Source organism: Ailuropoda melanoleuca, chromosome 4, assembly GCF_002007445.2.
Source record: "Ailuropoda melanoleuca isolate Jingjing chromosome 4, ASM200744v2, whole genome shotgun sequence".
NCBI lineage: Eukaryota > Metazoa > Chordata > Mammalia > Carnivora > Ursidae > Ailuropoda > Ailuropoda melanoleuca.
The window spans coordinates 72583632-72594833 of NC_048221.1; the positions used below are offsets into that span (position 1 = coordinate 72583632).

The 11202-nt window shown below is 49.9% G+C and overlaps 1 protein-coding gene across 1 annotated transcript; it reads left to right on the forward strand.

The window, feature by feature from the left end:
• Positions 1-347: 347 nt before the first annotated feature.
• TMEM247 (transmembrane protein 247) lies at positions 348-10954 on the forward strand. Its single transcript, XM_002912438.3, has 4 exons — positions 348-370; positions 6556-6688; positions 7344-7682; positions 10766-10954. Exons 2-4 carry the CDS (start codon positions 6572-6574, stop codon positions 10952-10954), a joined length of 645 nt encoding a protein of 214 aa, XP_002912484.1. The 5' UTR covers positions 348-370; positions 6556-6571.
• Positions 10955-11202: the final 248 nt, after the last annotated feature.

The following is an 11202-nucleotide window of genomic DNA, read 5'->3' on the forward strand; positions in this document are numbered from 1 at the left end:
GCATCCCAACATTTTAACACCAAGCAGCCAGAGACACAAAGCTCACAGTGTCACAGGTGACAGGAGCTGGGATGGACCCCAAAGGTTGGAGGGGACTTTCATAGTTGGAGATAAAGGAGAGAGGGTTTTGTGGGCTAAGGACACTGCCAGCCAAAAGTCTGGAAGGCAGGCAGGCTAGGGTGAATTTCAGGAACATCCAGAAGCACTCCTTCTCTCTCCATCCTGATTATGTACTCCACCAAGAGTTGCATCTGACCATCCGTGGTGTCCCATCCGTACCTAACACAGGGTCAAGAACCTGGAAGCTGTGCGTTGTTGTCTCGGGTGAACTTCTCAAAAGGCAGGACATTCCCCCAGGGCACTGGGGCAGGTACGTTGAAAGAGAACTGAATTCCTGGTGTACACACACTGTGCCAGTTATCAATTTACTGCCTCTCGGCTGCAAATCTAGCCTTCATTGCGCTGGTCCCGGTGCTGAAGTCCAGAGCCCAGAAACATTCCTCCGCCAGCGCGCGATGTTACGCCTTGTCAGTAGAGGGCGCCAGAGAGACATGGCAGGAGGAACGTGCGCCCTCCGCTTTGCTTACTCCCTCCAAGAGGCAATGCTTGGCGGGGACATCCGGTGACACTAAGCTTCTGAGAGTCTCAGGGGCCCCTTAGGGGCAGCTTCACAGCAAGCTGGGGTTCTCTCCAGTGACTTCCTGCTGAGTTCAACACCAAACCCTAGGCAGCTGCCTGGTGAGTTTTGTTGGCACCCCATTGGCTAGTTTGCCGCTTGCCAGCCTGGATCTGCTTGACCTCTGGCCTTAGTAAACTTCCACACTGTTCAGTGGCTCCAGCCAAACCCTCTCCAGTGAGACCCGAATCTCAGCTTCAGAGGGGCATCTCTCCCCACTTTGTCCTTTCCCATATTTTTTGGAGTTGCTTTGCCCCTGAGTAGTCGTTCTGCTGTCACCAGCTGAAATTCCTTATCCGCTGCCTTCCCTGGTGGCATTACCCTGCGGTTTCCGTCACCCGGTTACGCCCTGACTGAGAAAACATCCCTGCACACGCCTTCACACACATCCCCGTGTGCTTTTTGGAGGCGCCCTTCAAGCAGCTCCTGGCTCCCTCCTCAGGTGGATTTCCTCCCAAAACCCCCTGAGCATCTTGAGGTGCCCCCTCCCCGTGTCAACCAGGGTTCAGTCAGGAAACCAGGAACCATTCCAAGTATTTCAAGCAGGGACTTTGGTGCTTCACAGGCACGCCCGTTCCTCACGGTCACTGTGGGCAGGTGACCCCGCCTTTCTGAAACTCAGTTACCCCTTCTAGAGAGATCGAGATCATAATGGCACCTAACTCACGTGGCACCTCTGAAAAGGGACATCAAATAGTCCGTGGAAGGTTCTCTGTGCTGGTACATGGTGAGTGCCCAAGAAATGCAAGCTCTTAGTGGTGTTAGATTATAATCCTCTAAAAGCACCAGCGCGCCTGAGCTGAAGGGGCCCCACGCCCAACACTGGATCGGAGGCAGTCAGGAAGGGAAGAAGACATTCAGCAGGAAGACGTCCATCCTGGACCGAAGTAAAGCCTATCGCAGACTGGGGAGGGGGCCAGAAAGGGGGGGATGGTGTGCAGGATGGAAACGACCCAGTGGCTCCAAGATCCCCTGTCTGTCCTCCATTAGAACAAATTATGCACCCTAAACGTCCTTCAGGCAAACTGAGCAAAGTGCTCTCGTCCAGATTCATTTTAAAAATTTTAATTGAAAATGTAATATAGGCACGCGATTTTTTTTTTAAACGTCAGAGTACAAAACGCTATACCATTAAGAATGTCTCCCTCCCTCCCCAAAGCCCCAATCCCTCAGCTCTCCCGCCTCAGAGACAGCCACCATGAACCAATTTACTATGTATTTTGCCAGGCATATTCTAGGCATACCCAAGTATAATGTGTTTTCATCTTTTCATACATATGGGAGCCCTGTTTTTGCTTTTCCACTGAATAATGTATCTTGGAAAGCATTCCGTATTTGCACTGATGCCTCTCCCTTATTCCTTTTTTTCTTAAGTCTTATTCTTTTTTAAATATGCATAGTATTCCTTTTTTTAAGATTATTTATTTGAGAGAGAGAGAGAACATGAGCACAGGGGAGAGGCAGAGGGAGAGGGGGAAGCAGGCTCCCCACTCAGGGAGCTCAATGCGGGGCTCGAACCCAGGACCCCGGGATCATGACCTGAGCCAAAGGCAGATGCCTAACTGACTGAGCCCCTAAATGTGCACAGTATTCTTGATATAGGTACAGCACTAATTATTTAGACAGAGCTCGTCCTATCATAATGTCATCATAAAAATCTATTGTACATACTGACTTCTTTATTTTCACGAAGTAAAAAAAATCATCTCACCTCTTAGAGTTGGAGCCCCAATGACTGTCCTTATGATCTAATATAAAAACACCGGGGAAGGAGATGGGAAACCTGCATTCCAGTCCTATCTCAGCCAGTAATGTCCTTGGCACTCAGACACCAATCTCTTCACCTCCCTGTGTGACTCAGGTCCCTTGCTTGTCAGGCAAAATGGCCTCATCAGGGCATTCTGAGAATCAAATGAGACAACGTACATGAAACCTTTGAGCGCTGTGCTAATACCCAGCTCTCTCATCTGGTCACTGGCCAAACCTCGAATTGATTTGTTGCTCTATGAACGTGCCCATAAATAACACGGTGCCTGCCGCCCCCAGCGCCCCTTCTAGAGGAAACCCATCCCCCGCTCCCCACCCCACAGCTCCTGCCGCCAGACAGCCCGAGGCTGCTGTGTGCTGCATTGTAAACCCTGCCTTCCCCGACCTTCCACTTCTCCACCTGGGCGCGGGACCTGGCAGAGCGCACTGGGAGCGCTGTAAACTTCCCAGGGGCTACAATGAGGAGCTCTGCCCAAATAGAGACAAACCGAGTCATTCTGACTCCTGCTTTTGGCACAGTCTACTAGGAAGTCACAAGTGACTACAATAGTTAGGACAAGCGTAAGATGGAAGACGCAGAGAGAGGCCATGCAGTCAGGGCCCCAATGGGCCATTCCACGCTGCAGTTAGCAGTAAGCTGAAATTGAGAGAGGAAGCAGAAACCCCAAATACACTGAAGCAATGACATAGAGAAAAAGTGGCGGATGCTGGTGAGAAGTGAAAGGACACAGAGACGCAAAACCACCAGAAGCAGCACGTGAGAGCAGCGACAGGACAGGTGCAGCTGCCCCAGCTCAGCTGCTGAGCCCAGCATGGAACAGCCCTGGGGAGGCCCAGTCCTCCAGGTCCCTATTGGGCTCCCAGGTGATCCCGTCTCCTTTGCTCCCTCACGTGGCTTTACTCTAACCTGCTTTTCCCTGGGCCTGGTGGAGGAGGGGAGACCCTCTTCATGCCACCAGGAGTGCCAAACCAACCCAAGGCTCATGAGACCCCCGTGCCCAGCTTCCTGTAGGGTCCGCTAAAGGATGGGGGTGTGAGGATCTTACCTTGGGGCAGGAGAAATGAGAGTCCGAGACTCTGTTTTGCTTCGGAACATACAGCTTTGCTTAATGAATTACTGAGGTTTCACAGAGGTCAGCTTCCTGGGAAAAGGTCAAAGTGGAGAGGGGCAAAGAGCAGAAGTGGAGAGGAAGATGGACAAGACTGAGCAGAGATTTTGCTCATGCAGATCCTTCCCTCTTGCTCAAATTCCATCCACCTTCATGCCACTTCTTCCACTAAACCCTTCCCAGCTGCTTCAGCCATAGCAGCCCTGGTCTTCTTAACTACAGTGACCGACTGCATTGCCTGATGGGCCCCAACACTTCATCATCCTGCCCTGGAGCCATACCATTCACCCTACGGCTTTCCAGTTCTTTCTCTAAAAAGGCAGAATACGTTTCTCCATCCTTCGACTTTGGGTTTGGCTATATGGCCACCTTATAGTATTGGCCAAAGCCAACAGAATAAGATCGAGGCAATGGTGTACCAATTCCAGGGCCTCTTGTGCTCATTCCATTGCCACAAAAAGAGCGTGCCCAGGCTAATCTTCTATTCCCAAGAAGAGGATGAGGGACGTGTGGAACAAAGTTGCCTGGGACAAGACCGTAGTTGAGCCCGGCCTAGATCAGCCAAATCTTAGGTGCCTGGCTACATAAATGTTTATTGCATTATACCACTGACATTCTATGGTTGCTTGATAGATAGCTGATACAACTACCCATAGTACTTATGCTTTTTAGTGCTTGGTGCTTTTTAATGACAGTTCATTATTTGGTCATACATCGTTGTTTCTTTGGGTAGGTCTCTCCTAGTTAACACCAGATTCAGCAAATAAAAATACAGGATCCCCACTTAAATTTGAAATTCAGAAAAACAAGGAATAATTTTATAAGGGCATCCCATGCAATTTTTTAGGAAATATTTATACAAAAGATTATTTACTTAAAATCCAAATATAACAGGGCATCCCTGTGTTTATCTAGCAATCTACTTCCAGTGCTCGAGGCAACATCAACATCTGACTCAGTAACTGTGAGACATCATGTGGTCATCATCATAATGCTGGGAGACAAAAGCCATGGTTTTCTCACTTTCTTTTCTCCTGTGACAAAGCCACCCCTTACAGTGACAATGACGACGACAATGATGGTTTCCTTAGCCCCTGTATAGGCAGGTAGCGGGCAAACACACTGTCCTATTTTCACATCAGTGCTACAGCGCAGTGAAATGGCAAATCTTACCCCCATTTATAAATGAGGACACTGAGCCCCAGATGGGCAAAATAACTTTCCCTTGGACACACAGCTAGTGAAAGCAGCAAAGCTAAAACTCAAATGCAGTCCTTTCACTTTCCAGAATGCAATTTCGTCTCCAGCTACTGAAAAGGTTTTCTGTCATTTTCACAAAAGATGGCAAAGCATATTCCCCAGCCTCCCAGTTTCTTTCTTGGTCCCCCTCAGTCCATTCTCTGAGTAAGGGGAGTTGTGTTAGCGTGCCAGGGCTTCCACAACAAAGTACAAAGCACCACAGACTGGGGAGCTTAAACCACAGAAATGTATTTTCTCACAGTTCTGGAGCTGGAAAGTCCGATATCTGGAGGCTGGGGTTCGTTCTGTCCAAAGGCTCTGAGGGAAGGGTCCATTCCAGCCCTGCAGTGGTTAATTTTGGCTCAACCTGACTGGGCCATGGGATGCCCAAACTACTTCTCAGTGCAGTGTGAGGGTATTTCTGGAAGAGATTAGCATTTGAATTGGTGGCCTGAGTAAACCAGATGGCCCCACCCATTACGAATGGGCATCATCTACTCCTTTGAGGGCCTGAATAGAATAAAACTGTGGGAGAGGGGCACCTGGGTGGCTGAGTCACTTAAGCATCGGATTCTTTTGACTGCAGCTCAGTCATGGTCTCGCAGACCTGGGATCGAGCCCCAAATTGGGCTCAGCACTCAGTGTAGTCTGCTTCAGATTCTCTCTCCCTCTCCTCTCCTTTCCTCTCTGCCCCTTCCACTCCCACTCCCTCTGCCCGACTGCTTGAACTGAGCTATCGGTCTTCTCCTGGCCATGGACTAGGACTTACATGCGTAGTACTCCTGCCTATTAGACCTTTGGATCAGGACTGGAATTTACACCACCAGCTTTCCTGGGACTCCCACTCACAGACAGCAGATCATGCCACTTCTGCTCAGCCTTTACAATCACGAGCCAATTCCTTATAAGAAGTCATATATGATATGATATGTAGAGATATATATATTCTATTTCTCTGGAGAACACTGACTGATCATACAAGGCCTCTCTCTTCGGTTTGTAGAGCTCATCTTTTCCCTTACGTTCACACCATCTTCCTTCTGTGCATGTCCGTGCCCGAATTTCCTCTTCTTTTTTTTTTTTTTTAATGTTTTATTTATTTGAGAGAGAGAGAGAAAGTACACAGAAGGAGAGGGTGAAGGAGAAGCAGACTCCCTGCTGAGCAGGGAGCCTGACGTGGGGCTTGATCCCGGGACCCTGGGATCATGACCTGAGCCCAAGGCAGACGCTTAACCGACTGAGCCACCCAGGTGCCCCCCAAATTTCCTCTTCTTATAAGCACATCCGTCATATTGGATTAGAACCTACCCTAATGAGCTCATTTTAATTTAATCACTTCTAGAAAGGCCCCAGCTCTAAATAAGATCACATTCTAAGGTACTGGGGTTTAGGACAGCAACATGTGAATTTGGGGGGAGACACGATTCAGCCTATAACAGGGTTTGTGGGGCTAACTGTAACTCGCCCCAATACAGTCTGTCCTTAAAAGAGGGACCCAAGGGAGGAGATTTCAAACGATGGAACTCTGGATTCAAGTGGCGGAATTCTAGTGTCTAAAGCAGTCCCTGGGGTGGCGAAGGCCCATCCTACAGTTCCTAATAATGGGCCTCAAAGGCGTGTCACACCCTCTGCCAGAGGGGCCCTAGCAACGAGTAGAATGTGGGTTATTATGAGGACAGGGGATTGTGATGGTGGCCCGGCTGTGGAATCTGGTGAGACCAAATGTTAGTACTTTAAAAGATGTCCTTTCGCCCCAATTGGCAGCACTGTGGTTTTCTGGATGGCAGCAGAGGACAGAGAAATGATGGAAGCCCGGGGAGCAGGAGAAAGCTGCCCAACCCTCCCCAAGGCGGTGCCTGATGACCCCATGTCTGAAGGGAAATCAAGGGCTTCTTTGGTAAGGTGAGGGGGGTGCCTTGTTTCACCGCCCCCGCCTGTCCCTACGTGGGGAGGAGAGTATCACTGGAACACATGATAGGAGCTGAGTGCTAGGAGATCCCAGAGAGCTGCTAAGAAGAGCAAGTCATGTGCACCCCACACCCACAGCTGGCCCCCAGCTGTCACCAGGGACCAGGTAGCCCTTAATAAGATTGTGAAGCCATCTGAGGCTGGCTTTGGTCTCTCCCACCTACCTCCCCATTCAGGGCCCTGTCCTCTCTCTGTGAATGGGACCTGGCTCCCCCATAGACCTTGTGTTGGTCCCCTACATTTAGGTTCCTCCCTCTGTAGCCCCAGGAGGACTGGGTGTCTCATTGTCTCAAAGTCAGAGTGGGGATGGGAAAGTTACCAGGAAGACAGACTTCCGCCTCAACTCCTCAAGCCTCCCCTTGCAACTTGAGGGCACCCTTCCTCCGTGTCAGTGCGCCCTCCGCTTCCCTATAACTCCAGGTCAGTGCACCTGTGGTTAGAACTCGGTCTAGATCCTTACAGGTCACAGCCCTCTCTCACACGTCCCACCCAGTCCACCGTGGCGCGGAGGTGCCCGGGGTGGCGTGGGGGCAGCCCCAGGCCCAAGCTGACTCGCCCCCTGACTCGCCCCTTCACTGCACCAGGAGGCAGAGTCCCCGAAGCCAGACTCTTCCTACAACCAGCTGGAGGAGATGGAAGCTTGCGAGGACGGAGGCTGCCCAAGGCCACCCAAGTCACCGTCCTCCAAGGCCGGCTCCGCCCCCAAGGGCCAGGCGGGGGACGGACCTGAACTCGGGGAGCTGCCCCCCGCGCCGGCCGCCCCCGAGACCCTGGCCACCGAGCGCAACACGGAGCTGGAGCTGGAGAAGGTGCGCATGGAGTTCGAGCTCACGCGGCTCAAGTACCTGCACGAGGAGAACGAGCGCCAGCGGCAGCACGACGAGGTGATGGCGCAGCTTCAGCAGCAGGTGACGCCCCGCCTGGTAGGTGACAGAGAAGGAGGGGCGCTGGCGAGAGGCCCGCAGGTCCCTCCTGGAGGGCTAGGGGCCGACCCTGAGGGTCGGGGGAGCCCACCTGACCTGCTTCCCACTGCCCTGGTCCAGAGACGGGCTGCTGGCTGCATTACAGCTTCCCTGCTAAGCTGAGATCAACTCTTTCAGGAGAGTTGACCCTGCGAGGGGCCCCACAAGCACCTGTCCACCTGTCCACCTGTCCACCCGCCTGCCGACAGCTCTCCTTCTCGGGGACTGCATTTCCACCACTCTCTGGTCCTCTCTACATCTCGTGTAAGAGAGGGGAGCCCAACTGCAGTCTGCCCAGTGCGTTTTGATAAAGCCATCACCTCCCCTCACCAGAGCTGCATTTGTTCTGTTGGATAGCTTTGCCTTGTTGCCAACTAAAACTTCAACATCTTTAGCCAGGAAATGGACCACTCTCCCCTAATCTGTATTAAATGGGGGATAAGAAAGCCTGCTTTTGGTCCAATGCGATGGGAAGGGGTTAGCACTGTGAGACCGGGCTGTTAAGTCCTAAATAATGAGAAGAAGCCATTGTTGAAAACATGTTGCCTGGGCTTTGAGATCAGTCCTGGGTTAAAACTCTGGCTCTATTATGTATAATCCGCATGACATTGGGCAAGTTACGAATCCTCCTTGGACCCTGGTTTGCTCATCTAGAAAGTAGTCCCTGCCTCATAGGGTCATAACGAGGAGTAAAGGAGAGCAGGCACGCATGCGAGGCACTTTGCGATGAGCCTGGCACATTAGGTAAGCACTCAATAAATGTTAGCTATTACCATTTTTATGTACTCATGCAATTCACTTCTTGACCCAAATGCAACAACTTACATTCATCACTTTTCAGTTTTATTGGGATGTAATGTATTAGCTATGCTTCCCAGCTCTGAGTCATCCTCACTTCTGAGAAACTTGCCTTCTGTCTTTATCCAAGTCATTGCTATAATTGTTGAGGAGGATATGACCTAAAGTAAACACCACTGTAAGATCTCCCTACAGGTTAGCAATGTTCCATTAATCGGCACCCTTGGGTTACATTTTATCCCGCTCACATTTCTCTACCTTGTCCAAAAAACTATCTTGAGACACACTGTCAAATGGTTTCCCAGAATTAAGATGTCATACTACCTACAGCTTTCCCTAATTGACTGGTCCATTTTTTTTTTTAAGAAAAGGAGATTGGTTTTGCATGATTTGTTTTCAATGAACACATGCTGGGTTTTAACAATTATCGTTTGATTTTTTTGTTTTTTTTTTTACTGCTTGCAAAATACCTGCTTAATTATACACTGAATGGTTTTGCTGAGCCAAGTCAAGCCTACTGAACTGGGATCTCCAGAATCCATCTTTTTTCCTCTCTTTAAAAATCTAGAAAGCATTTGCTTGTCCCTAAGATTCTGGCACATTTCCTGAGTTTTTTTTTTTTTTTTTTTTTCTCACTAGTAAGTTCCATTTCCAAGCCTGGGGTTTTGTTCTCAGTATCATGGGATAAAATGTTTCATGAGTTGGGGCCTGAAACTCCTTAAAGCCCCTGTGGTTACAGTACTATGCGTTTGCTCTATGCCTGCTTCTAACCATACTTGTTTTCCCTTTTTTAGTTTGAAAATCTTACTCTTGGCTGGATGAGCTGGAAACCCTTGTGTATAGTCTTATCTGCTGTCTGTCTTCTGCTCAAAAGATAGACCATTGAAAGTGTTGTGAAAAGCCTAAAAGGTCTCACAAATCAATGTTTGTTTGTCAAAATCACAATTATCACCCATGAGCATTTCAGACTGAAAACACATGCTGGCTGCTTTTGGCAGCAGAAGTCCGCAGACCCAGAGCCGGAGCCGTAGCGGGTCTGCAGACCACCTGCGCAGCGCCCCCTCCCGCTAGAACGCTGGGTTTCTTCCTCTGGTCTTCAACCTGCCTTGCTATTCACTTTAGAAATGGCATCACTGGAGTCATTTTCTGCCTCCTCCGGTTTATTGATTTGCCCTCACATTTTCCGTAGTTGTCCAAACAATGGTGTGTCCACAACCCCGGTCTTTGGTAATTGTTTACAGAAGTGTTTTATGTTTTGTGCATTTACTGGCAGGTGGAAAGCTGACTTGATGTTTAAGCCTCCTCCCCACTCCCTCTTTTTCTGGATGAATGGGTAGGTAGATAGATTCATTGTATTGAAAACTATCTCTGTGAGTATGTTTCTAGCTAGCTTAGGGCATCCCGGTCTCTGCCATCTGCCTGCTTACAAAAAAGCATGGCATGATTTTAAAAGATATTTTAAAGAATAAACCATGGGTGATGCCTTCTTAACTACAGATCAAAATAGTTATGTCAGCTTTCGCTATACTTATATGTTGATGCTTTCTACAGTTAAAATAGGGGCTTGTTGGACCTCAATTATATAGATTCCAGAAATGAGCAATACGCAGGCAGAATCAGCCAGACGACTCAAGCTGCTTTTCCCAGGCTCCATATTGGAAGGGTTCAGGGAGACCCTATCACCTGTCTCTGACCACCTGTCCCCCAGGGAGATCCAAACTCTGGCGGAGAGACCACAGACTGACCCCGTGAGACATTTGCCAGGACAAGAGAGTCAGAAACAGGCACTTATGCCCCAGGGGCCACCCTCCCATTGTGCCACTATGCAGAGAACAAGCCTGAGTGTCAGGGCAAGCCATCCAGAGAACATTCCCAAGACCCGGCGTGCACATCTGGGGACCTCAGAGTCAGAGAGAGTCTGCCACCCACGTGACTCGGAGACAGCAGAGAACCCGGAGAAAGGACTGTGTCGCCTGGAACCTGACTCAGGAGGGCTAAGGGCAGACTGAGGAAGTGAAAACCCACAAGGTCCCTCTCCATAAGTATGACCTTGCTAGGAATGTTTCTGTTCTTGGCCCACTCTTCCTCCCATAGTCTGTGAGGGGGGCACAGTGACCTTTCCCTCAGGTGAGGAAGATGACCTCAAGGTCACATTCCGGAAGGGACAGGAGCAGGACAGACACCCAGACCTGCCTGGCCGCTGAGCAGCACGGTTGGGCCAGCGGCACTCTCTTCTTTCCCCACAGTTCTCGGGAGGCCTCCAGGACCTCCTGCTTCCCCAGAACCAGTTTGCCATGTTCCTGTACGGCTTCATCTTTATACACATAATCTATGTCACCAAGGAGATGGTCTTCTTCCTCTTCTCCAAGCATTACCTGTTCTGCATTGCGGCCATTTTGCTCTGTTTGATTAAAACTTTATGGTCATACTTCTAGGTGCTTTTGCTCCCTCCATCACTGGGAACCCCCATGCTAGTGGGTTACCAGGACATGATCCAAGTTAGCCCCTGCCCCCCTCCCTCCTCCTTCCCTCACACGAGCCTCCCTCCAATCAGGACTTGCTGTTAGGAAAGGCTCTGCCATCAACCATTTACACTTTAGTGTGAAGAAATGTGTTCAGGCCTTGTACGAAGCCTGAGTTCTCAGTGTGGATGAAGATGCTTTGTGCACTGAGGGGGCATCTA

Coding starts and splice junctions, on each gene's coding strand:
- TMEM247 (XM_002912438.3), top strand. CDS start 6,572: ATGGCAGCAGAGGACAGAGAAATGATGGAAGCCCGGGGAGCAGGAGAA. Junction 6,689..7,343: donor GGAAATCAAGGGCTTCTTTG/GTAAGGTGAGGG, acceptor TCACTGCACCAG/GAGGCAGAGTCCCCGAAGCC. Junction 7,683..10,765: donor AGCAGGTGACGCCCCGCCTG/GTAGGTGACAGA, acceptor CTTTCCCCACAG/TTCTCGGGAGGCCTCCAGGA.